This window comes from Urocitellus parryii, chromosome 15 (assembly GCF_045843805.1).
Source record: "Urocitellus parryii isolate mUroPar1 chromosome 15, mUroPar1.hap1, whole genome shotgun sequence".
Classification (NCBI taxonomy): domain Eukaryota; kingdom Metazoa; phylum Chordata; class Mammalia; order Rodentia; family Sciuridae; genus Urocitellus; species Urocitellus parryii.
This window is the reverse complement of record NC_135545.1, coordinates 43,752,907-43,777,669: the sequence shown is the minus strand read 5'-3', so window position 1 is coordinate 43,777,669 and position 24,763 is coordinate 43,752,907. Positions and strand designations below refer to the sequence as shown.

Below are 24,763 nucleotides of genomic sequence, written 5' to 3'. Positions count from 1 at the left end.
AGGCAGTGCTCGCGGCGGCGGCGACGGCGGCGGGAGGTTCGGTTGTCGCCCGTTGGCCGCGCGGCGCCGCGCTCGGCGGCCGCCATTGCAGGTCAGGCCGCGGGCGGGGGGCGCGGGAGGCTGCGGGGAGTGAAGCCCGAGTCGGAGACGGGGGCGAGGGCGCGAGGGAGCGGAAAGCTAGGGAGCCGGGGCCGGGCGGGGCGCGCGACTCTGGGAGAAGAATGGCGAGCCGAGGGGCGGGGAGCGGCAGGGCGGGGGAGGGGCGGCAGGACAAGGGGAGGGAAGCGGGGAGGCAGCACAGAGGTGGGGGTGAACCCACCCGGGCCCGGGGGCGGGAGGGCCGAGAGATGTGGGGGCAGGGAGCAGCGGGGAGACGGAAGGCGGAGGGAGGGAAGGAAGGAAGGGAACTAGCGGGGCGGAGCGGGAGAAGAGCGGAAAGGGTGGCCTAGCGCGGGCGGAGGACGGAGAAGGGGGCGGCGCGGGCCTGGACCTCGAGGTATGTGCGGGAAGGGGCTCTTCCCCGGGTCGGGAGGGAGCCTAGATCGCGAGGCTTGCTGGAGCGGAATGGAACCTGAACCCAGAAAGTAGCGGGAATAGCGACTTTGCGGGGCGGGGGGGGGGTGCTAGAATTGTGAGGTTTGTTCTAAGGGACATTTTAAATCATGTGGGTTGGAGAGGCTGTTGGAAGAGATGAAGATTGGAGGGTGATTGGAGAGCAATTCCAGGTTCTTTTGTGGGTGGAGTGAAGCCGATAGATGAGTGGGGTGGGGTCCTGGAGAAGCTTAGAATTTCATGAACATTTTGGATAATGAGGGTGGTAGAGGAAGGTCTTTTAAAAAGGAATCTTTGGGAAGAGGGTGAATGATAAGGAAGACCACTCCAATGGGGTGTGTAGAGGAAGACAGTTTAAGGAACTGGAAGGGAAGAATAGTTTCAGTGGCTGGAAAGTGAAGGGGTTAAACATGTTGGCAGATCTGTAAAAGTCTGGGGTAGTTGGGAGCGGGTTGGAGAAGGAGGGGGAGAGCGGATTGAGGAGTTCCAGAAAGTGGACGGGACTAGAAATAGGGAAATGTTCGTAGCTCTAGTTGAAAGAGTGGAAGGGGGCCAAGGGTGGCAAAGGTGGGGGGAAATGGGAGGAGAATCCATCTGGAGGAAAACCCTATGGTGGGCTAGAAAGTAAGGGGTTGGGGAGAGATAGGGTATTGTGGCAATAAGGTGAGGAAAGGTTGAGATGGGGCTGCAGAGTAGCAGAAGATGGAGAAAACTGGAGTAACTCAAATCGCCTGAAGCCATCTTTTTCACCCATTGTCTACAAATACCAGTAATTGATTCCCTCCAACGTGGGAATCCTAAAATGTGATGGCAAAGTACCACGTGTATGCATAATATGTGCACATGTTTTTGAACACACTCTTCACTAATGAAAAGTTTGGAAGCATTCAGTTCCACCTATCCTCCATAGTCCCTTTTTGGAAGGGAACAAGCATCTCATTTAAAAACAGGATTTTAGACTTAGTAACATAATAAGTCTGTCAAGAGACAATATCCCCTTGGAAACTAAGACCAGTCCCTTCAGTCACAAAACCACAATAACACTGCTAATAAAGGTAATCTGTATTCAATTGTATGTAAAAACTTTTTCAGTTGTTCATTTGGTGCAAAGGCACATAGAAAAAATAATCATGGTATTCAAAGAAATTACTTTCCAAAAAAATTACTTTCTAAAGCAGTCTGAACCTGGCTGCAATGTATGAGTTGTTCTTATAATGTAAACTCAATCTTATTCTGATGACCTGCTGCTTTTATAGGATGTTTGTAAACATCCTATAAAACATTGTAAACATTAAAACATAATTGTATATTGTAGTGTGAGGACATTCTATTAGACATACCAAGAAAATGCCAAGTTCATTCTGGTAATCAATAGCTTGACCCTAAAGACTTACCTTTTGTGTTGGGCATTGTGCTGAAAGATGTACATCCATTATTTTATTCTTACAACATACTTTAGAGATAGGTGGTTTTATGCCCAATCTATTGGTAGAGAAATTTACAAGGTTAAATTATCCATTGTCTTAGGATAGGTGGCATACCATTCAGGTTGATCTGACAAGTATATTGTATCCCTAAACAAAACGTAGACCCTGGGACCAGACAAAAGCTCAATAAGTGCTCTTGGCTTGGCAATTTGCAGATGCATTTTGTGTCACATATTTAAAATTGGTAGAGCACATGCTTACCAGGCTCAAGGTCCTGGGTTCAGTCCTAAACACCAAAAAATAAACATAAAATGATTGGAAATGTTCTAATGAGAACTTATAAAACATTTGGCTCTATTTGTATTTAGGTCAAATCATTGGGTCAAAGCCCTTTATTTTTCTACTAATTGTATGTTTAATTAGATGCACACTTCTGCCAAATTTTATTTTGGAAGCAATTACCATTATGAGGATCTTTGATCAGGTTTTTTCCCAAAAGTCAGATGTTAGCAATCTTTTAACAAATACTTAATTATTCAGAGAGCAAAGGATAAGATGATTGAGATTTGTCAAAAGTTAAATGAATCAATGGCATAGAAGGTCCTTCTACCATCTTCTTTTTCTTCACACTAATGAGCAGAGGTTTAGGACAAAGTTTTGAATTCTGAAAGTGGCATTAAATCAATTTCTCTACATATTGGATAAGATAAAGCAAGCTTGTTTTTTGTTTTTTTTTTTTAGGTACGAGGGATTGAACTCAGAGGCACTTGACCACTGAGCCACATCCCCAGCCCTATTTTGTATTTAGAGAGGGGCTCATTAAGTTGCTTAGTGCCTCACTTTTGCTGAGGCTAGCTTTGAACTGGGTGGTCTTCCTGCCTCAGCCTTCAGAGCTGCTGGGATTACAGACTTTTGCTATCTTGCCTGGCTAAGCTTGTTTTTAACTGCCTATCCTATAGATGTCTTAGCTACTTCTGTAGCAGGTTATAAAGTTACTTATTTGCTATTTTGTGAGAGATGCTGTGAGAATGAGGCTAATAATTGTAAAGCAACCAGGTCTTCTATAGAAGTAGCACAAGAAAGAGGAGTTAGAGGCCACATCCTAACTGCCACTTATGGGTGTGTGACCATTTGCCTGAACTTCAGCTTTTTAAACCTCTTTCCTCATCTGTAAAAGGGAGTGACAAGACCATTCCTATTCCATAGAGTTGTTGTCAGGATAAAATGAGAGAATTCATTAAGTGTTCAGAAAAATTGCTGTGTGTGAAATGAGTTTTGTTTTGTCTTGTGTGTGTGTGTGTGTGTGTGTGTGTGTATCGTAAATAGACACAGTGCCTTTTATTTATTTATTTTTATGAGGTGCTGAGTAGCGAACCCAGTGCCTCACACTTGCTAGGTAAGCGCTGGACCACTGAGCTCCAGTGCCAGCCCTGTCTTTTGTATTTTTAATACCCTGCCTGGACTGCTCAATAAGTCCTATGGTAGTGTTTTGACTTATCAGATTTTTTTTTTTTAAAGAGAATTTTTAATATTTATTTTTTAGTTTTCGGCGGACACAACATCTTTGTTGGTATGTGGTGCTGAGGATCGAACCCAGGCTGCACGCATGCCAGACGAGCGCGCTACCGCTTGAGCCACATCCCCAGCCCCAACTTATCAGATTTTTTGATGATAGTTACTTCCCAATAGAGTTAGAACGAAGCCAAGTACAAAGAAGACATTCCCAAATTGGTCTGATTCAAGCTTTTGGGTTTTGGTTAGGGTTCGTATTGTGAGTCTGGATTGGTTCTTTGAATGCTGGTTCCTTTGTTGCTCTGATTTGTTCAGGGACAGAGAAGCTTTACCTCCACGTTAATTTACATTTCTAGAAGCCCAAAAAAGGGGACTCTTTTTTTTTTTCCCTTAAACTGAGGAATTAAAATGTATGAAGTATTTTTTTTTAATTTTTTTTTTTACAGAGATAGTCATCTGGCTAACTTTAAGAATGTAGAATAAAATTTTTAGTATTGAAGAATATTAAAAATTTTGAACAAACCTAGTTATGTATTTGCTATAGTGTAGTTTGATTTATTAGCCTAGAAAAATTAAGTAGAAAACTCTTTTACGTCTTATGATATTGGAAGTAAGTGGACATAATTTATTGCAGGGGAAAGAGTTTAATTTTCTCTATACCTTCCCATCTCTCCAGGACTGGACTCTAGTTATGGTTTATGAGACTGATACCACTCTGAAATCTGATGAGTTTGAATGATCTTTTTGAAAAGCTACATTACAAATTTACCACTACTCTACAGTTACTTTATCAAACTAGAATTATTGTTTGTAACCATTGGTTTTAGTCAAATCTGGGATTGAACTGTCCTCTGAAGAGACTTGCTGGGGAAGCTCTCCCACTAACTCTTAGTTTTGCAATTGGATACATAGTCTGTTCTTCAAACTGCCTTCAAATGTTGCTTTTGATAGAGCTGCAGTTTCTAAACAAGCCAAATCTTCAACCAAACAACTAGAAATTGCTTTAGTTTTCTCATTGAGACTGAAGACTTTGAAATCCATTTGTTACATAGAGATATTTTATTGTATTTGTTATTACTAATAGGATTTGACTTGTACACATTTAAGTATTTCTTGTCCAAAATTCTTAGACCAGAGTGTTTCAAATTTTGGAGTTTTTCAGGTTTGGGAATGTTTACATAGACTTTTATTAGTTGAAAATACCTAATATGAACCCCAAATGCTCTGAAATTTGAAACTTTTTTTTCTGACAATGGTGCTTAACCATGGAGCCACATCCCCAACCCTTTTTACTTTTTTTATTTTGAGACAGAGTCTTGCTAAGTTGCTTTGGGACTAACTAAGTTGCTGGGACTGGCTTTGAATTTGAAATCCTCCAGCATCAGCTTCCTGAGCTACTGGGATGACAGCTGTGTGCCATTGCGCTTGGCTCTGAAATTTGAAGTTTTTTTGAGTACTAGCATTGTCCTCAAAAAGTTTCATATTTTAGCTGGCATAGTAGCACATGCCTATAATCCCAGCGACTGGGAAGACTGAAACAGGAGGATCCAAGTTGGAGGCCAGCCTCCATAGCTTAGTGAGACTTGTATCTCAAAATAAAATTTAAAATGGATGAGGATTTAGTCCTACAGCAGAGCACCCCGGTACCGTACACAAAGGTTTTGGATTTTGGAGCTTGTCAAATTTGGGAATAAGGGATGGTTCAATTTATATTATACTTCTTCCCCACTGGTTTTCCGTTTGTTTGCTTGTTGCCCACTCTCAAGGGACTGGGGACAGACTGAGCTGCAAGTTCTCATATCATCTCTTACCCCCCACCCCATCCTGGGTATTGAACTAAAAGGCACTTTACCATTGAGTTATTTCCCCCTGCCTTATTTATTTGTTTATTTGTTTGTTCTAATTAACACATTACAGTAGAATGCATTTTGACACATTGTACATGAAAGGAGCACCACTACTTATTCCTCTGGGTATACATCAGATAATATCTCACTAAGTTGCGCATGTTGGCCAATTCTTCTGTTATCAGCCTCTTGAGTTGCTCAGATCACAGGTATTCACCATCATGCCCAGCTCTCACTTTTAAAATTACCTGAACCCTAAAATACGTATTTATAGTCCCTGCTGTCTCCAACATATGTATCCTCAATATGCAGCTATACCGACCTACTCCCACCATGAGGACAATTGCCTGGAAGTCTCAAGGCACAAGAAAAGGAATAATAATATTCAGGTGTTGTAGAGTATTTTAAGGCACTAAAATAGAATTTTTAAATTCATTACATGGATGCCTTCCCCTACATTTCTTAATAATTGGGTTAGTACTCCCTTGTGTATACATACATTATGTAAGTGTGGCTAGACTATCAGCTGGGTTTGCATTTCATTTATGTGTAAATCAGAAGCATCCCAGATGTTCTAGTATAAGTCAAGTTTTTGTCAACTTGATTTCTTTTAGGCGAGTTGCTACTTATCTGCCAGTATTGATAGACAGGGCTTTCTCCTTCAGTACTCATTGAAGCCTCACAGATTGGTATGCAACTGCTACCCTATCCCAGGGAACAAATACTTAAAATATTTTTGTATCCACCTCTCCTAAGCAGTCCACACATACCAGTTTCAAGCATGTGGCCAAAGGATGTAAAAATTGATTTTGGTTGATAGCAAATAGGTTCTGTCTCCTGCTCTGAGCTTCCCACAACACATTTATCTATGTGAACACCTTGTTGATTCTCTTAAGCCACCTTATTTAATATAACTTATCAAGGAAAATATACAGCATGATCAGTCATCAAGAGCTTATTCATAAGAAGCCTCCAAAATCTATTATCAAATCAAGTCTTTTTTGATTTATGGCTAATATACCTACCATTTTCTAGATAATAGTCAAAATTTTGATAAAATGCTGATTTGCTTATTTCATTCTGTTAAAAAATAATAACTTTTTTTTAGTAGAACTTGGGGTCCTTAAAGCAGTTTTATATGCATTAAATTTGGTCATCACAGTAGTTCAGTAAGTCAATCTAGTTGTTAGCCCCATAGTCATTAAATGACTTGTGTGTGATCAAACTGTAGAGATCCATGCTCACAGGCTGGAATCTGAATTTAGGCCTTATTTTGAATTATTACACTTTTGGCTTCAAGAAACCTGAGAGTTGGATGTGGCATGGAGGCACACACCTGTAATCCCAGCGACTCTGGAGGCCAAGGCAGAAGGATTGCAAGTTCAAGATTAGCCTTGGCAATTTAACAAGGCCCTACGTGCCTTAGTGAGATCCCGTCTCAAAATAAAAAAGGCTTGAGATATGGCTCAGTTGATAAGCGCCACTAGGTTTCAATCCCTAATACCAAAAAGATGTACTCCACCATGCGGCCTGCGCAATGGTTTCATTAATGAGGTTCTTGGCATAAAAGTTAGTTAGAAGAGATCGAAATAAAACACACAGACTCAGTTACCTTATTTATATTGCCAGGTCCCAGACGGCTCCCCTCTCTGGTTCCCTCCTCTAACCGCCCAGTAGGGCAGCAAGGATTACTCAGGGCTAGCAGGAGAGAGAGTTTGAACACGCCTGGGAGTAGCTTTTTATTGGGGAACAAGAGATTCAGGGGAGAATTCCATCCAATGAAGGTTGAGGGGGGACTGCACTCCAAGGTCAGGGTCAGTGATTGGGCCCCCCGGGGTCAGTGGTCAGGCACACCCTCACACGGATGGGCTCTCTCATCAGGAAAGGGCCGGAAAAGTTCCGACACAGCCAGAACGCCTCAGACCCTTAAGGGGAGCCACCCAATCATGTGTCAGAAATGGCTCCCCACAATGTAGAAATCTGAGAGTTGGGCATTGTGGTACAGGCCCTGAGTTCCAGGTCTTAGGATGCTGAGACAGGAGGAAGTTGTTTTTTTTTTTTTTAAAGAGCGAGAGAGAGAAGAGAAAATTTTAGTATTTATTTTTAAGTTTTTGGCAGACACAACATCTTTGTTTGTATGTGGTTCTGAGGATCGAACCCGGGCCGCATGCATGCCAGGCGAGCACACTACCGCTTGAGCCACATCCCCAGCCCCTAGGTATATGATTTATGTCATAAAGTTGTCTTATTGAATGTGACACTATCAACCTATACGTACAGAGTCTGGTCCGTAATGAAAATTCAAAACATGTTAGTTGCTATTTCTGTTTGAAGTCTAGTGAATTAACCATCTTCAATGTTTCCAGTATGTTTGGTGCTCTGAGAGTAAGGGTTCTCCCATCACATAAGACTACTGGCAAGGGCTGGGGCTGTAGCTCAGTGGTAGAGCGCTTGCACCACATGAAAATTAACAAATAAAATAAAGATTTTTTTTTTAATTTTTTTTTTTTTTTAAAGAGAGAGTGAGAGAGAGAGAGAATTTTTAATATCCATTTTTTAGTTCTCGGTGGACACAACATCTTTGTTGGTATGTGGTGCTGAGGATCGAACCCGGGCCGCACGCATGCCAGGTGAGCGCGCTACCGCTTGAGCCACATTCCCAGCCCAAGATTTTTTTTTTTTTTAAAGGACTACTGGCAAACTGGGGATGGTGGCACATGCCTGTAATCCCAGTGGCTTTGGAGGCTGAGGCAGGGGGATTGCAAGTTCAAAGCCAGTCTTAGCAATTTAGTGAGGCCCTAAGCAGCTCAGCAAGACCCTCTCTCTCAATATATGCAAAAAAAGTCTGGGGATGTGGCTCACTGATTCAATCCCTGGCATGAAAAACAAAACAAAAAGACTATTGGCAGTATCCCTTTCTCTGGAGATCCAAAATGAAGATAAACACTAACCTGTTTAGTATTTTAATCAGGTGCTTACTGAGTTTGAGCAATTATACCTATTAACTTCCCTCAAGTTGATAAACACTGGACTGATAACCTTCCACTAAACTCCATATGTACATTTGAAAGATTTAGAGATTGTAGTTTTGGTCCCTCTTCCCCTTAATCCCTGTGAATTCAACCCTTCACAAGTGCAAGTGAAGCTATTTGTCTTAAGGCAAAACCGTCCCAACTTTATCTTGTAGAGTACTCCAAACTTGCCACCAGGTGGTGCTATTATATAAAATGAAAGTATGTAAATATTGGAATATTTTTATATCTAAGTGAAAGGTGGCCAAAGCATTTGTTAAAAGTTACATCAGAGATCAGTTTTACAAGGGCTGGGGTTGTAACTCAGTGGTAGAGTGCTTGCCTAGCACACTTGAGGCACTGGGTTTGATCCCCAGCACCAGTAAATTTAAGAAAAATAAATGTATTGTGTCCATCTACAACTAAAAATATATTAAAAAAAAAAAAAAGCTTTAACATCATGGGTGCTGTGTAAATGTGTGTAATCCCAGCAGTTTGGGAGGCTGAGACAGGAGTGTCATGAGTTCAAAGCCAGTCTCAGCAACTTGGCAAGACCCTGTCTGTAAATATAATGTAAAAAAGGGCTGAGGATGTGGTTCAGTAATTAAGCCCCCTTGTGTTTCAATCCCTCAACCAAAAAATAAAAGAAGTCAGCTTACTAACATAAATGCAGTGGTGTGTAGCCAGTAATATCAGCAGTTTGGGAGGATAATAAGTTCAAGCCCAGCCCAGGCAACTTAGTAAGACCCTGTCTCAAAAAGGCTTGGGGATGTAGTTCAGTGGTAGAACATCGCTGGGTTCTAAACCTAGTATTGGGGGATAAAAAGTAGTTTACCATTCACTGGTTTTGGCAGAAGGACTTTTTCCAGTTGTGATTTTTAGTTAAAGAAAGGCTCTCTCAACCTAGAAATTAAAGGTAACCCAGTGGTCGATGTGACATTTATATTATCACCAATGAGGCATGCAGAGTAGAAAATAGAGTATCCTTGAGAAAGGCAAGTGAACAAGATTCAAGAGTGGTCTCTGTGGTGTGTATCCTGGGTTCATATTCTGTTTGACTTAGTAGCTTTGCAACCTTGAGCACAATTGTGATACCTATTATTTTTCCATTCTGTAGTTGACAGTGATGTGTGTGTGTGTGTGTGTGTGTGTGTGTGTGTGTGTGTGTGTGTGTGTTTTTAAGATTGAACCCAGGGCCTTTACCACTGAGCCATATCAAAGGTTGCTGTTGATGATCTCCAGCAACCTTGTCTGAGTGTACAGAAACTTACCTTTTATGGCATTGGTATGGAACAGAGTAATGTGTTTAAAGCATTAGAAAATGCCTACCTAATAAATAAGTGGTAAATACTAGCTGTCATTTTGTCATTGACTATCATTTTTTTCCTAAATATTTTTTTTTTCTGTTTTTCTCTACAGTTTATTTTCAGTTGCTTTTTAAAGAAGGAAAGCTCATGGTGCAGATTGTTATTTCCAGGTGAGTACATTTTGAGGTTTTACTTAGCTTGAATAATTACGGCTATATAGGTTTCATGTCTTTCTGGAAGAATCAGGGTCCTCAGGTGCATCTTGCATTGATGTTTGCATTCACATCTATAGTTGAGTGCCTAGCACTGCCCAGTTTCCCAAGAACTTGTGCTCAACAGAGTCTCTTTGGGCCTTGAATGGTGGTGTAGGACACTACTCATCCTTCACCCCTCAAAAATATTGTAACCGCCAGCCCTTTGCTTGCAGTGCGGGGGCTGGAGGCCTGGCAGAATGGGTGCTGATGGAGCTACAGGGGGAGATCGAGGCTCGCTACAGCACTGGATTAGCTGGAAACCTCCTGGGAGACCTACATTACACCACTGAGGTGAGGGGGCTTTTCTTTCCCTGCTTAATGCCTCAGGAAAGCGAGCTACACCAAGGTGGTGCTCCCAGGATCCAAAGTGAGGACTGCCCTCAGGTTTGTTATTCAAGATCTAGCTAATCTGCAGAGCTATCTGCTTGTTCTTCCCCCACCTCTGCAGTAACAGGGAAATTTAGCTTTGGGTTTTCTAGAAAGGTAACATTTCTGAAAGTAGAAATTCTCCTACATGGGGCTAAAAAGAAATAAAAAGGGGATAAGGGTGGGTCATCCACTGTGGCTGATCAACAGTGGTAGAGCCAGACCAGGGAATAGAGGTGCTGGCATTGTCTGCCAAGAGCAGCTTTAAAAGGCACCAGAGTTGAATGGCCTTGCCCTGAACCTCAGGCATCTCATTCTTGTTCTGCCTAAGGGAATCCCTGTGCTGATCGTGGGACATCATATCCTGTATGGGAAAATCATCCATCTGGAGAAACCTTTTGCGGTCCTTGTCAAACACGCTCCTGGGGAGCAGGACTATGATGAGCTTAGCCACGAGACTGGCACCCGGTACCTGGTGACGGCACTCATCAAAAACAAGATCCTTTTCAAAACCCGCCCCAAGCCCATTATCACCAACATCCCCAAGAAAGTATGAAAGAACCCCGGATTTTCCCTAGAGAGCGGCCAACTCCTTGGACTCGTGCTCCACTGCCACCTCGAGGACGGCTCGACGGTTCCCTGGGACCACAGGGGGGTCCTATTCTGAACGCAGGCCACCCACTGGGTGTGAACTCGGATCCTTTCCTTATGGCAACTGGTTCTCTTGGTGGGAATCTGGCCCCGTTTCCAAGGAACCCATCTCCTTTTCCATCTTCATCAGGCCCATTGGCATCAAATCCAGCACCTTTCCCTGCTGGTGCTCGTGACCCAAGCATGGCTTCTTTTCCAAGAGGGATGAATCCTGCTGGCACAGGCGCAGTTTCTTTTCCAAGGCCCAGTGGCCTCTTGGGCCCAGGACCAGGACCAACTCTGAACCCTAGAACAGGGGCACTCCCAGGCCCAGGGCCTATGTCTAACCCCAGGTTAGGAGGTCTCCCAGGCCCAGGTCCTATGTCTAACCCAAGAGCAGGTGGTCTCCTGGGAGCAAGTCCTGACCCTAGAAGTGGTGGCTCCTTAGGCCCTGGATCTGTACCCAACCTGAGAGCAGGTGGCTTGTTACCTTCTGGGAATGGTCCTCCCAATCCTAGGCCAGTTAGCCTTGGTCCTGGACCAAGTCCCAATCTGAGATCAGGCTTTTTAGGTACAAATCCTGCCCCTAGGTCAGGTATGTTTCCAGGCCCAAGCCTTGGGCCCAACCCACGAACAAGTGGCATGGGTCCAGGTCTTGGTCCTAACCCAAGGGCTGGTGGCCTAGGCCAAGGCCCAAATATAGACACCAGAACAGGTGGCCTTTTGGGTACAGGATCTAGTCTTAACTTAAGAATGGCTGGACCTCAAGGCCTAGATCTTGCCCCCATTCTAAGAGCAGCAGGTCTTTTAGGAGCAAATTCAGCTTCTTTCTCACAGGCTTCTGGAAACATGGGTGCAAGCCCATCCACCATGGCAAGAGTGCCTGGCCCTGTAGGCCCAAACATGGGTCCTAGCTCTCGTGGAATTGGCCTCCCAGGGCCAAATCCATCTCCCATGTCAAGGGCTCCTGGCCCTATAGGCCCTAATTCAGCTCATTTTTCAAGGCCAGGTGGCCCAATGGGAGTAAATGCCAGTCCCTTTCCAAGGGGAACAGGTTCAGGGGGACTGAACCCAACTGCCTTCTCTCAGTCTTCTGGGACATTGGCTTCCAACCCAGGTACCTTCCAAAGGTCTGCTGGCCTCCAGGGCTCAAGTCCTGCAATTTTCCCAAGAGCCTCTGGGCCACTTGGCCCCAACCCAGCCAACTTCCCAAGGGCCACTGGCCTTCAGGGTCCAAGTCCAGCTGCCTTCCCAAGATCTACTGGTCCATTAGGCCCAGGTCAAGTTGCTTTCCCCAGGTCAGCTGCTGGGCCCTTGGGTTCTTCTCCAGCAGGCCCTGTAGGTATCAACCCAGCTCCTTTTGCAAGGCCAACTGGGACCCTGGGTCTAAACCCAGCCTCTTTTCCAAGGATGAATGGCCCTGCAGGTAAGAATTTGGTCCCATTTCCTAGAGTGGGGAGCCTCCCTGGCACAAACCCAGCTGCTTTCCCCAGACCAGGTGGTCCAATGGCTGCAATGTACCCAAATGGAATGTTACCCCCTTAAACACCACTTTCTCTCCAGGACCACTTTGTTTTCCAGGCACTGTGGTTTTGGTTAGGGACTATCTCTTAGGTAAAAGGGTTGATATGGAGCTACTGTCTAAAGAACATAGCTGGGGCTCAAGTTCAAATGAGCCATCTTTTTCTTCGGCTTTTTTTTTTTTTTTTTTTTTTTTTTTTTGACTGAAAGTGAAATGTTATTTGTGGGACACTTTGACTTTGGCAGGAGGGAATGATCCTAGCCTCAAGAGAAAGAATCTCCGGCCTTCCAGAAACCTGCTGTGCTTTTGTCCCACAGCTTTCTGCCCCTTGTTTCTTACTAGTTTCTTGAATTGTTCTTGTGGACTTTTCCTCAGGGATACATTGGCCTGCAGGTCCCAATTCGTGTGTATTCCCCTGCTCCCCACTGGAGAATCAGCTCACTGCTTTCTAGAGGTGTGGCATTGGTGAATGAACCATGCTTCAGTAGCTCTGACCTGGGCAGCTTGGACCTGGTCATCTTCTACTGCCAGACCTTTCCTTGGGGGCTTGAACACAGAGCACAGGGAGGTAGACAACGACTTCATGGACCCACCAAATCAATTTTTGCTTGAGTGGCTGGGCCTGCAGCTCCTTTCTCCTGGGACTTAGAGACAGCTGGATTTAAAGACTCCTCTGCTTATCCAGCTCCCTCTCCACTGGTACTCCCAATCAAAGAACCTCAAGATTTAAACTGATGTGGGTGGGAATATAGGAATTAGGGTGGGGGTGGGGGTGAAGGGGAGAAATCACTGTGCTTCGTTCAGCCTGACGTGAAGGATGGTTGGTGTTTTTCCCACATTGTATCTTTTCTTACTGTTTCTCTAATAAATGGGATGAGAGGGCTTCTGCTGTTAATCCATTTTATTACCTGTTCCACAGATAGAGGTTACCTGTTTTTCATTATTTCAGCTTGGCCGCAATCCTCTGTTACCTGCCCCCTAAAATGCTTCCACTCAAGGAGTAAGGAATCTTTGGTTTTTAGCTCACTCATTTGCCAGTTATTTCACCATAGACCCTGCCTCACCTCTACAATAAAAGCCCTCGTGGGTGTGTAGTTATCAGCATAGGCCAACTATATTCCCCATGTCAAGTCAGCTATAACAACTTACCTGCTTTCGAGTTCCACTGATTAAACTTTCAACTTCAGTCCTTTTGATGCTAGAATAAAGGGCCAATTTTATTAGGTACAAAGAGGAAGTAGCTGAAGGAGCCTTACTCTTATGGTTTGGGTACGAAATGTCCCCCAAAAGCTCTTGTGTTAAAAGCTTATTCCCCAGTGCAGCAGTGTTTGGAGGTATAATGTGGTTGTATCATGAAAGCTCTAACCTCATCAGTGGACTAGTTTTCTGATGAATGGGGGGTGGGGGGAATGGGGATTGAACCCAGGGACACTGAACCACATCCTTGCTCTCCCTCCCCCCCTTTTTTTTTTTTTTTTTTTTTTTTGAGAAAGGGTGTTAAGTTGCTTAGAGTCTCACTAAATTGCTGAGTCTGGCTTTGAACTTGCAGTGCCTCGGCCTTCTGATTCACTGGGATTATAAGGCATGGCCACCATGTCCAGCAGATTCACAGTTTAATAGGCTATTGGGAAGTGGTAGAAACTTTAGGAGGTGGGATCTAGTTGAAGGAAGGAGATTACTGTGGGTAAACCTTTGAAGGGTGTACTTTGTCTAGACCCCTTCCTCTCTGGATTTCTTTGCTTCCCAGCAGCCATGAGGTGAACAACTTTACCCACTCCCCACATGACCCCCACCATGTTATTCTGCCTCACCACATCCCCAGAAACAGTGGAGCCAAGCAACCATGGTCTGAAACATGAAACCTAAAGCTGATTTATGTCAGGGGTTTCAGCACATAAATGGAAATCTAACAGCAACATTACATGAATCTTTATTTTGACAAATAAGTGCAGTATAAAATTTTTGACCTGAAAAATTAAGGGAAAAAAAAGGCTCCAAGGCAATTGACAGAAGCAGCCCTTCTTGGTTTCTAGCCACAAACAGGACAGCACCTGTCATGTTACCCAGAAGTGTTCCCATTTTGTGTCCCAGGCTTTGGAGGCCAGGCTCCAGGCTGATGCAGCACCATGGGTTGTCAAGAAGCACCAGGAGTGAAAGATGCAGCAGGATCATGGAGGCTATGTGCACCCAGTATGGGACTGGTAGCAGCATTGGGGGAGGGGTGAATGTGAGAGTAGCTGATGCAGGGCAGAAGCCAGGCTCACTGCAGCACCCAAGTAGGAACAGTAGCCAGGCCAAGACCTTAAAAAGGGATATGAAGCAGGAGTAGCACAATGATAGCTACAAGGCTGCTGCCATCTGCAAAACTAGTGCTGAAGGTGCCTCAGCAGTCAGTATCAAGAAGACCAATAAACTTGGGCAAAGCTTGGGCTGAAACCCTTGGAGGTCAATGCCATCAAGAAAGAGGTAGGCACCAAGGAATCTGTGGCAAGCGATGTCATCAACCCCATGACCTTGTGACAGCAAGAGGAGCTGTAGAAGCAAGTAGCTGCCAAGGAGAAGCATCTGCTGGACCAAAAGTTGGAAAACTGTGTATGATGGTACATGCCTGTAATCCCAGCTGCTGAGAAGGCTGAGGCAGGAGACTCGCAAGTTCAAGACCAGCCCAGGCAATTTAGTGAGACCCTGTCACAAAATTCAAAATAAAAAAAAGCTAGGGATGTAGCTGAGTGGTAGAGTACCCCTGGGTTCAATCCCCAGTACTAAAGCAGGTAATCACAGTTGAAGAAGATAAAGACACTGAGGGAGGATGAATCCTGGCTTGACACCACAACCTGTCACAGCTGCAGAGTAACTTGACAGAGAACAGGACTGAGTTGCTGGAAGAAATGGATCAAGTCTGGTATCAGTACTCTGGAGGAAGAGGAATTTAGGCAGAGTTGACCAGACCCACAGGGCCTCACTGTGGAGTGTGCCATTGATTCCTTTCAAGAGGGGATGGCTGTAGTCTACCCTTAAGGATAGAGGTGTGTTACTGAAGGAGGAAGATGTGCTGGTGAACTTGAACCTGGTAGATAAGCAGAAGGCAGAGAAGAAGCAGTCTATCTGCTTCCCTCATGCAGAGAAGAGAACATGGACTTGGCACAGCAAAAACCTCGGTCTGGCCTGGCCAAGTTCAGTGAGTAGCTGGAGGGGGTGCGGTTACAGTCCCATTTGGACCAGGGCTTGTATGGTCAACAAACTTTGGGAACTGACTGGAAGAGGTCTGGCAGGGCTCTGGTTTGCCTCTGAATACTTCACACCTAAAAAAAAAAAAAAAAAACCTAAGCCAAGGGTGAAGAAAATTGCAAGGAAAAGGAGGTGGTAATATAAGCTTGCTATCTTTTGGGGGACTAGACTTATACTGGAGACTTTGGTTATAGACTGCAGGGCCAGGGTTGGTAATGAGTGCCCACAGCAGAGTAGGTAGCCCCAGAGGATAAGGAGCCTGTGTCCCAGCCCCCTTCATTGTATACCACCTCATGGAGAAATGGACATCACCTCCAAGAAAGTGGTGAGAAGGTGGTAGAGACTGAAGAAACAAAGTGGATTCCCAAGCGGAATAGGACCATCCTGTTTAATGCCACCTTGGAGTTTTATCGTACCTTTGGTGAGATACCCACCTATTGTCTGGCTGTCAATCAGAAGGAGCTCAAGGACTGAATGAGACTAGAAGCAATGGTGGCTCTGATTCAGACACAAAAGTTAGAACATTGACTAGAGCAGCCAATCTAGATGAGAAGCCACCACCATCCTGAACCAGGCCTCTATTGTGAACAGAGGTCTGGCCACTGTGTCAGAATAAAAGGTTGCTATAGACAACAGTGTAGAAGTGATGCTGGTGAAGGCCCCCAATAAGTCCCTGTCCTCAAGGTATACTGTACTGAGGAAAAAATGGCCAGAGAAAAGGAAAACTGGTGGGAGGGGTACCATGGCTTCATGCAGGACTTCAAAGAGGATGACTACAAGCCTGATGTGAAGATTGAGCACATGGATGAGATGGACTGGAAACACACACCCAAGGAGGCTTTCTGGCACCTGTCCCACCATTTCTATGGGAGGGATTCAAGCAAGATGAAGATGGAATGGTGATGAAAAAGCTGAACAAGGATGTGGCTCCCGAAGAGCTCCAGCAACATGCCCTTGGGTACCATGGCTTTAAGAAAAGCAGAAGGCCCAGAAGATACTATACATTAGGCTTAGTGACATCAGCAAGAATAGAAACAGGAACACCATCACCAAGTGGAGCTGCATCCCTTCTAATCCCTTCCCAACTTTAAAGTTCCCTTATTTAAAAAGCAGGTAAAAATAAATATGTTTACAAATTATTGTGAAAATAATACAAAAGAAGATTACATTTCTCTGAGGAAAAAACAAAATGTGTTCAGTAATATAAAGGCTCTTCCCTTGCAAGAAATGGGGATAAAGCTGAAGACCCAGTTTGGTTTTGTTGCTGAAAAATGTACAAAATAACTTAGAAAAACCAGTCGAGGTCAAACGTTGTGAGCACGATACCTATACTTGTCTTCTTCTGGTCTGAGGAAAGGTGACCACAGTGCAAGGCAGAGCTGATGGTAGGACAGTCAGGAGTTTTCCATCCAGAGTCCATCATCCTGCATTAACCTTCAAGTAAAAGCTGAAGAAAAACAAGCCCTTAGTGAAGTCTGAGCTCTGCAGTTGGCTGACCGGATTTCCTCCATTGTAATGCTCAAAATAGTTTACTTCTTGGCCAGCAGAAGCACGGAAGAGCCTAGAACTGCCTTTGGCAAATGCCTGCTGCTTCCCAGTTATCAATCCTGGGCTTGACATTAACCAGCAGTTTTACTAGAAACTTGAGGTCTGTGTGATATAGCAACTCTTGGCTACACCTGGAAAACTCTTGAGCTCATGGAAGAAGGAGGAAAGCACCAGGGTTTGCCCATCTATAGTTCAGAGCACACTTTGTTCCTTTGTACAAAAGCACCTGGGTACACTGGAGGATTGCCCCTTCAACTACTTTACCTTAGTGTTGGTTCTGAGAGGTTAGCTGGCTTCCCTGGAAAAGGGCATTCAGAAAGACAGCAAGTAGACAACCCTTAAGTCAAAGGCTTAGTCAATCCCAGGTTCAAACCCAAAAGCTGAACACAGTCTATTGCAAATCACTAGAAAATTGCTTCCCCTCACTCCCAAAGGCAGAGAAATAAAACAGTCCTGGGGCTGTGTGAGAGAAAGCAAGAACCTTAGTATATAGGACCCAATTCCATCTCCTAGTTTGCTTTCTGTTCCAAAGCAAGCAATGGCAGTAGTGACAGTCCATAACCTGGCTGCAAGATTTCCCTGGAGAAGCTGCTGAGGAAATGAACAGTCTCAAAGATGACCAGCTTGAATTCGAGGGTTCACTTTGACAACACTGAATAGCTTTCTGTTGGAGATGATTGTCGAGAACAGTAACTTGAAAGTCATCCATGCTCACAGGCTGTCAAGTAATTGATCCATTTCCAAGATGGTAGCTAGTTTGATCAGAGGCTTCCGATATTCTTCCAGTATGTGCAGAAAGCAGTCATGCCTACTGCACAGGGTCCTATAAGAGCCCTAGGTGCCATCTTAAGAAACTTACTCATGATAATGAGGATGGAAGAGGTAACTCATTTCATACCCCCCAAAAAATGTGCTTTTGAAGAAAGTGAAGTAAGGAGGATGTAACATCTAGCCTTAGATCAGAGCTGAAACTGAGAGGAATTCAAGAGGGTACAGATTGAAATACCCAAAACCTCACTTCCTTTTGAACACATAGGGGTTTGATCTTCCTGGTAGTTGGCTAAAACATTTTTATCTGCCCAGCAGAGATCATAGCAAGGTTAAAGTCCATCTAGAAGTCTAAGTAGTTTTCCATGTGGAACACCTTCGGCCCAAGGCTTCCATATAATCCCATGGTCTTTAGCACCAACACACTCTTTTCCTCCTGGCAACATTTCCTTTTTAATAATGCACTTTTAAAAGCAGTTCAGTGCTGGCTTGGCTCATCCATGGGATGTGGAGATGTGGAATGGTTTATATCTCATAAAGCACCATTCCTGGACCCTGTTTTCTGATGCCCAAAGATCAAGCTTCTGGGCCTTGAATATCAGGCACATTCTTACTAGTTGAGGGTTGGGGAAGGAGGGGACACTAACTTGCCTGCCCTGATCTCTCAGTGGAAGTTCTCCCACCACTTCTGGTAATATATTAAGAAGGACTAAGAGGATCCCTTCCCATAGGCTGTTGTTCACTTACCCATCATAAGTTGCCACTCAATAGAACTTATTACTTGGTTTAGCACACTTCTGAATTCCCTGTGGATCCCAGGGGGAGAAAATAAAATAATTCCCAGAGGCTATTGCCTGTGTGCAGGAGGAAGCAGGTAGCCAGAAAACATGATCTCCCTTGAACCTGAAGAATCCGTGTCACCCTCCTCTGGGCAAAGCTACCTAGGCCATATTATAGTCACCATTCTTTGCATTTCAGATTTGTCCTTCGAACCATTAAGAAGCTAAAACAGCACTCCCTCCTCCCTCCCACCCCATCTTTTATCTTTCATTCCCCTTCCCTCCCCGTACCCATTGCACTTTTCCCACTCTACTTGGGGGACTGTGTCACACCTCAGCAAAAGCCAAGCTATACTGCTCTGGCTTCTTCCCACATCGCCTGGCAATGATGGCCAGATAAAGCATTAGGAGGGCCACCCAGTAGCAGCCATACAGGATGGCCCCAGAGACAAGGAAAGCTAGCTCGGTCTCACTGAACAAGTCCTGGCAATAAGCTGTGTAAGCCAGCCCACCCAGAAGAACTGCTACCCAGATGGACACAGGGATGAGGCCAATGAAGTTCACTACAATGGTTTTTCGGCCAGAAGTGCCCCAGCCAGATTTGTTGATGGTAGCAATGGCAAAGATTTTGGCTGGCAGGAGGCTGGACATATAAAGAAGGGAGTAAAGAGACATGAAGATCATCTCTGCATTGCCCCGAAGGAAGCAGGCATAAGTAGCCTTAATAATTCCCACCAGCTGGACTGTCAGCAGGAAGAGAAGAATGTTCCAGATGCGGCCACGGTAGAAAAGCTGTATTACTGTAGCAATGAGGAAGAAGGGAAAGAAACCTGTGACCACTGATTCGTAGGTCATCCAGAGGTGGTGCTTATGGAACCACAGAGAATTGTAGAGCCACTCCCGGAAATAAGACTTGCTCCAGCGGGTCTGCTGGTTGAGCCACCGGAGGTACTTGGTGGGGGTCTCTGTGAGGCACTTGGAGCGTGCTGTATACTTAGTCCGGTAGCCAAGACTCAGGACTCGGTTGGTAAGGTGCCGGTCATCCCCAAAGCTGCATTTGCTGCCTAGGAACTTCTGATGGTACCAGTCCTCCAGGAATTGCTGGAGAAGGCTATTGCGGTACATGCCCAGTGGCCCACTGATACACTGCACACATCCAAAGTAGGACTGGCAGGCCCGCTCCACATTGAAGGCCATCCAGTATCGCACACTGCTTAGGAAGGAGATCCACGAGTCATATTTGTTGAGGATCTGTAAGGGAACAGATATGCTGGGCCTCCTCATCTAAGGACATGCACCCCAGAGTAGTCATGTACCAGAGATCATGAAGCCTTTCTACCATAAGTTCTGTAGCCCATTGCTAAGATTTCTGGCCACCATTTCTAGTCCCATCAGACCTAAGAAACCCAAGGCTCAGAAGAGCAACCATACTCATCGACTCTCCCCAGCAACAACTCCACCTTCCCACGTGTCATCTGCATTGATTTTTCCAACTAAGCTGCTCTAATAGTCAAAGCCACCTTCAGTGTCAGAAGAGATTATGTGGTGGTGACAGAAAAGAACTTGAGAAAGAAGCAAAACCCCACCCCAGCCACCTGTTCTGCGCCTTACATAGTTGAAAAGCTTCTGGAAAGACATGATATGTTGCCTGCAGTATCCTCTAGAAGATGATCAGCCTTTGAAGCTTACCAGAGCTCTTCAACTTAAGTTCCTTAAAAGCAAGGGCTTCTGAGGTCCTAACTTGGGAGCTATTTGCTATCCCATCAGCCCAAAAGGAAATACCCTCTGGGATCTGTGACCTCAAAATCCTTCCTGCAGCATGGGCTCTCCATAACTGTTTGGTAATTTCCCCTCTTTACATTGAAAAAGAGCAGGAAAGGAATTGGGTAGCAAGTTAGGTGAGCCCTTTATTACCAGTGAAAACTGCCAGAAGGGAACCTCCCCCCAGATACTAGCAAGTAAAAAATATCCATTTTCCAGGTATATCCTGTTGGATTAGGAAACAGAAAGAGTCTAGATTCCTACCCCTAGAAATTCCTGGTTACTTCTTACCTGGACATCTCCACCAACTCCCCCTACTTGGGGATCTTCCTCCAGGACTCGAAGCATCTCAATGGTACAGGCTGGGTCCAGCACAGTGTCAGAGTCACACACCTACAAGGGAGTACACAGACCATTTTGACTTCAGGCCTACACACATACCCTCCCCCTTCCACAAGGCTGCTCACTGCCTGAGGGATATGACCCCCTTCCACATGATTTACTTACAGCAGAAAGATCTAGACCATAAAAGGGGAGAGAAGAAAAACAAAGGAAATTAAGGAAAAGGTGAGTTCACATACCAGGCTTGATAGCCTCTGAGGTGAAGAGAGAAACCCACAGTAGACTGGTCTGGGAAGGGGAAAATGCTTACCACTGGGTAAGCTTTTGCCCTTCCAGATCCAGAATCCACAGAACTGGTCTCAAAATATTTCTATGGGGTCCTTAGGCAGAAATGGGGAACAAGCCACTGAAGTCAGACAACAGGCACAGTGGGCTAGTCATGGACAGCAGACATTCCTCAGAACACTGAGAAGTAGCTCTTGCCAGAGGCTACTGCTGAAGTGATCTCATAGGGTAGTTGTTATCAGTGTCTTTATTTCAGTCTCTGGCTTCTTGGACAATCTAAAGCCCCAGGGTGAGGATCAGTCCACCTACCCATAAGTCCCTCCATGAAACCACAAAATGGCCCCAGACATTCTGTGCTCCCTCATCACAAACTCCATTGGCCAAGGCTGATTGGGACACAGTATGACCAAAGAATGCTCGTTTGGGATTTACTCAGTGGTTGTGGAAGCCAACAATTGCTGCCTCGGATCAGGCCCTGGCTCTCCTTTTGTCAGAAGGCTCATGGCCCAGCAGGGTCCTACTATTAATTGAACTTAGGCTCTGAACACTTACCCTGATGGCTGACTTCTTATGTTTTCTAAAAAGACACTGAATTGGTACAAGAGTCTAGATAAATCATTAAGCAGGGGAATTGGTTTATGGACTCCTAATTGAGCTCTATGGTCACAGTTCTCAGAGTAGAATATCCACAAGTGAAACAACCCTATTCCACAGCCTAAAATCCTTTCATTGAAGATACTTATATTTGTAAAGTCCTGGGTTCACTCCCCAGCACCAAAAAACTTGTAAAAGGTTCCCATCAGCCTTCAGGAAGACAGCTGCCTCTGACACCTCAAACTTTCCCAGTTTTCTCTTGTGTCAAAAGAGAAGGTGGCCACAGGCAAATAACAGTAGAAGCTAAGGAGGAACCAGGAACAGTCCCATCAGTGCCAGGCTAGGTTCCTCACATGTGCTCCTTCCCACCTCCTTACCAGACACATCCTTACATCCTGGTCCCCAGGATGGTCCCCAGAAGGTCCCAGCTAGCCTTTGGCCAGAATCCAGAATCAGAGCCTCTCCAGCCTACAGGACAAGCTACCCAGTGCTGCTGGTCTCATTGCTACTTCCTGTCCTCACCCTAACCGATTCTCCATGCTGCTCCACCTCTTTCATACCAGGAAGGTGGTTTTAGCTGAGCAGGAAAGGAAGAGTCCTGAGCCACCTGGCTTTCCCCACTGGCAGGGGCAAGGTTCTCTCCCACAGAGAGAAAGACACACACCCTCAATAGGGCTGTTGGAGGGCAGGCTGAAATCCATCAAGCTTCACTGGCTCTAGCCCAGGGCTGCCTTAGGCAGTGGCCCCAGGGCCATAAAGAAAAAAGCATGTCTCAGGTGTGGGCCTGTTTGCAGATCCAGAGTGCACAGATGACTGGGAAAGGGAACCATGTGGCAGAGCAGCTTTGGGGGGGGGGGAGTGGGTCCTGTAATTCAAGGGAGTGAATGACAAAGCTACTATGGTTTGAGCATATGTCAGGGCTCAGGGCTTTTTCTAAGCTTTTGAGTTCCCAGGAAGTTTTCACAAAAGTCCCCCAATCCCAGGTGAACTGCAGAATCAAACAGCATTCTAGGCTCACATCCTCCCTTCATGGCTGGAAAGGTCCTTGGTCTAGGAAGACGAAAAAGACAAAGGTATCAACTCTCACACAAGGACATACCCTTCAAAAAAATTGTGCCGAACAAATTGTGCACACTAGTTCTAGGTAGGTACATGAATAGAAAACGTAAATAGTATCAGAGACTTCACCATGCTGTCATCAAGACTGAACAGCACACAGATGGCTGCTAGAATAGCTACTATAGCTACTATTCTTTTATGCACTTATGAAACTATGGGCAAAACTCTACAGCAGATGCAGAGAAGGGCAGAAACAGGCACAGGTAGTGTGAATGCTACGAAAAATTCTGGACCAGAACATGGGGTTCTGGGATTTTGGTTTCTGCATGGGACTGAATATATGAGTTTTAATCTTCTCAATTCTCTCTAGGTTGTGTTATTTGAAAATTGAAGCTCTGTCAACCTTGTCAACCAAATAAAATTTCCAGGCTAGTGTCAGAGACACACTTTGACCAGAAGCTGGGCAGGGTTTGCTCAGGGTTCCAGCCCTGTTAATGGTGCTAAGAAATGAAGTGCTAGATGTCTCATATCCTGAGTCCCTTCACTCCTGCCTCACAGACATGGATTTGACAGTTGGAAGAGTGGGACTTTGGCCAGATTTTTTTTTTTTTTTTGCGCTCTTCTCACCCCTATATTGCCAGTGGCCAAAAAGAGAGTATTGCCGAGGACTGAGAGCAGACCTGAGATAGCTGCCTGACTCTGCACCTAACTAGCAGTGTGACATTAATTAAGTTACTTTCTATGCTTCTGTTTCACCTTCTATGAACAGAATTAATAATAGTACTAACCACTAGGAGTATTATGAAGATTAAAATAGCTGATGTGTCTAAAGTGCCCACAGCAGTGCCCACTGTAAGGTAAATTCTGTTGTAACAGTTTTCTGCTCTTATTATTGGAATATCAACTCAAATATTTGACCAAAGTCAAGGAGAGGCAGAACCAAGCTTCTAATCCAGACCTGTCTGACCCCAGGAGAGCTTCAGAACCTTTATGCCCTGTTCAGTTCAAAGGAGGGATATGCACACACATTGGACCTAAATTAGATCTAAAACTCCGAAAGGAGAGCATGCCCCATTGGCCCAATATGTGTCCATCAACACAGTCCTAGGGATTCATCCTTACCTGGATATAGTCCACGGAGTCACCAAGGGCCTTAAAGGCTGTGTACATGACCTCACGCTTGCCTCCCCACTTCTGCATGATGCATGAGAAGGTGCTGGCCCGTACCACTGCCCGCACTCGCTCCATGCCCTCCTGCAGGCTGGCCTCAGTCTCGCCCTCACCCGCCTCATGGAAGTTGCTGCGCCATACAAAGAAGCCGGCTTGTTCAGTGCCACCCAGCACCTCATGGAAGATGTCCAGCATGTAAGCATCCTCCTGGCGATTGCCATCCACCACCATGACCACCTTGAGGTCAGGAAAGGCAATACGCTGGGCTGAACGCAGGCACTTGCGCAAGTAGTCAGGGTCCTCCTGGTAGGCTGCAATGCAGAGCGCCACTGAACGCCGCTGCTGGCAGGACAACTTTATTGGCCGCCCTGCCCTGCGCATGCGCCGATGCTCCAGGAAGGCGAACAGGCTCTGGATGAGCAGGTGCAGGCCCAGGATGGCGCCGTACAAGCCAAAGGACAGGTAGTGCTTTTCTGTGTGGATGAACTGGTAGCCTGTCACATAGGCTGCCAGGATGCCACCCAGCACCGCCAGGGCAAACAGGCTGGTGCCCACCACACGTAGGGCTGTCGTCAGCTTCACCGGCATCTGGCAGAAGGTAGGAGATATAGGGTCAGGCAGGACATATTTCTAAACAATAGGAGGGTAGGCATTCTCGGAGTCTGGCTCCAAAAAAAAGGGAAATGGGCTACTAATAAAACCATAATTACCACTGAGCATGGCTAAGACCCAGAAGCTAGACTAGTAGGTTCAAATCCCAGCTCTGCTATCTATGTGACCTGTGAGTTATTTCATTGATGA

At 45.3% G+C, this 24,763-nt stretch overlaps 3 protein-coding genes and 1 pseudogene across 4 annotated transcripts; 3 read left to right on the top strand and 1 right to left on the bottom strand.

Moving 5' to 3' along the window:
• The first annotated feature begins 3 nt into the window (after positions 1-3).
• Chtf8 (chromosome transmission fidelity factor 8) lies at positions 4-10,832 on the top strand. The gene is made up of 4 exons (XM_026404475.2): positions 4-91; positions 9,769-9,826; positions 10,084-10,201; positions 10,608-10,832. Exons 2-4 carry the CDS (start codon positions 9,804-9,806, stop codon positions 10,830-10,832), a joined length of 366 nt encoding a protein of 121 aa, XP_026260260.1. The 5' UTR covers positions 4-91; positions 9,769-9,803.
• Positions 10,829-12,460, top strand: Derpc (DERPC proline and glycine rich nuclear protein). Its single transcript, XM_077792892.1, has one exon. It carries the CDS (start codon positions 10,829-10,831, stop codon positions 12,449-12,451), a length of 1,623 nt encoding a protein of 540 aa, XP_077649018.1. The 3' UTR covers positions 12,452-12,460.
• Positions 12,461-12,852: 392 nt separating this feature from the next.
• On the bottom strand, positions 12,853-24,550 carry Has3 (hyaluronan synthase 3). Of its 2 annotated transcripts, none has more exons than XM_026404474.2 (3): positions 23,915-24,550; positions 20,804-20,905; positions 12,853-12,974 (listed from the first exon to the last, which is right to left on the bottom strand). In XM_026404474.2, the coding sequence occupies exons 1-3, from the start codon at positions 24,548-24,550 to the stop codon at positions 12,867-12,869; spliced, it is 846 nt and encodes a 281-aa protein (XP_026260259.1). In that variant the 3' UTR covers positions 12,853-12,866. The 2 variants fall into 2 exon arrangements, with proteins under 2 accessions (XP_026260259.1, XP_026260257.1); XM_026404472.2 differs by lacking the exon at positions 12,853-12,974 and adding an exon at positions 19,079-20,002.
• On the top strand, positions 14,599-16,773 carry LOC113193756 (U4/U6.U5 tri-snRNP-associated protein 1-like; annotated as a pseudogene).
• Positions 24,551-24,763: the final 213 nt, after the last annotated feature.

Bases quoted from the DNA above. Each gene is read 5' to 3' on its own strand.
- Derpc (XM_077792892.1), top strand. From the start codon at position 10,829: ATGAAAGAACCCCGGATTTTCCCTAGAGAGCGGCCAACTCCTTGGACT.
- Chtf8 (XM_026404475.2), top strand. From the start codon at position 9,804: ATGGTGCAGATTGTTATTTCCAG. The intron at 9,827-10,083 runs GTGAGTACATTT...CTTTGCTTGCAG, and splicing joins GTGCAGATTGTTATTTCCAG to TGCGGGGGCTGGAGGCCTGG. The intron at 10,202-10,607 runs GTGAGGGGGCTT...GTTCTGCCTAAG, and splicing joins ACCTACATTACACCACTGAG to GGAATCCCTGTGCTGATCGT.
- Has3 (XM_026404472.2), bottom strand. From the start codon at position 24,550: ATGCCGGTGAAGCTGACGACAGCCCTACGTGTGGTGGGCACCAGCCTG. The intron at 20,906-23,914 runs GTAAGGATGAAT...ACTCCCTTGTAG, and splicing joins ACTCCGTGGACTATATCCAG to GTGTGTGACTCTGACACTGT. The intron at 20,003-20,803 runs GTAAGAAGTAAC...GTTCCCTTACAG, and splicing joins GAGTTGGTGGAGATGTCCAG to ATCCTCAACAAATATGACTC.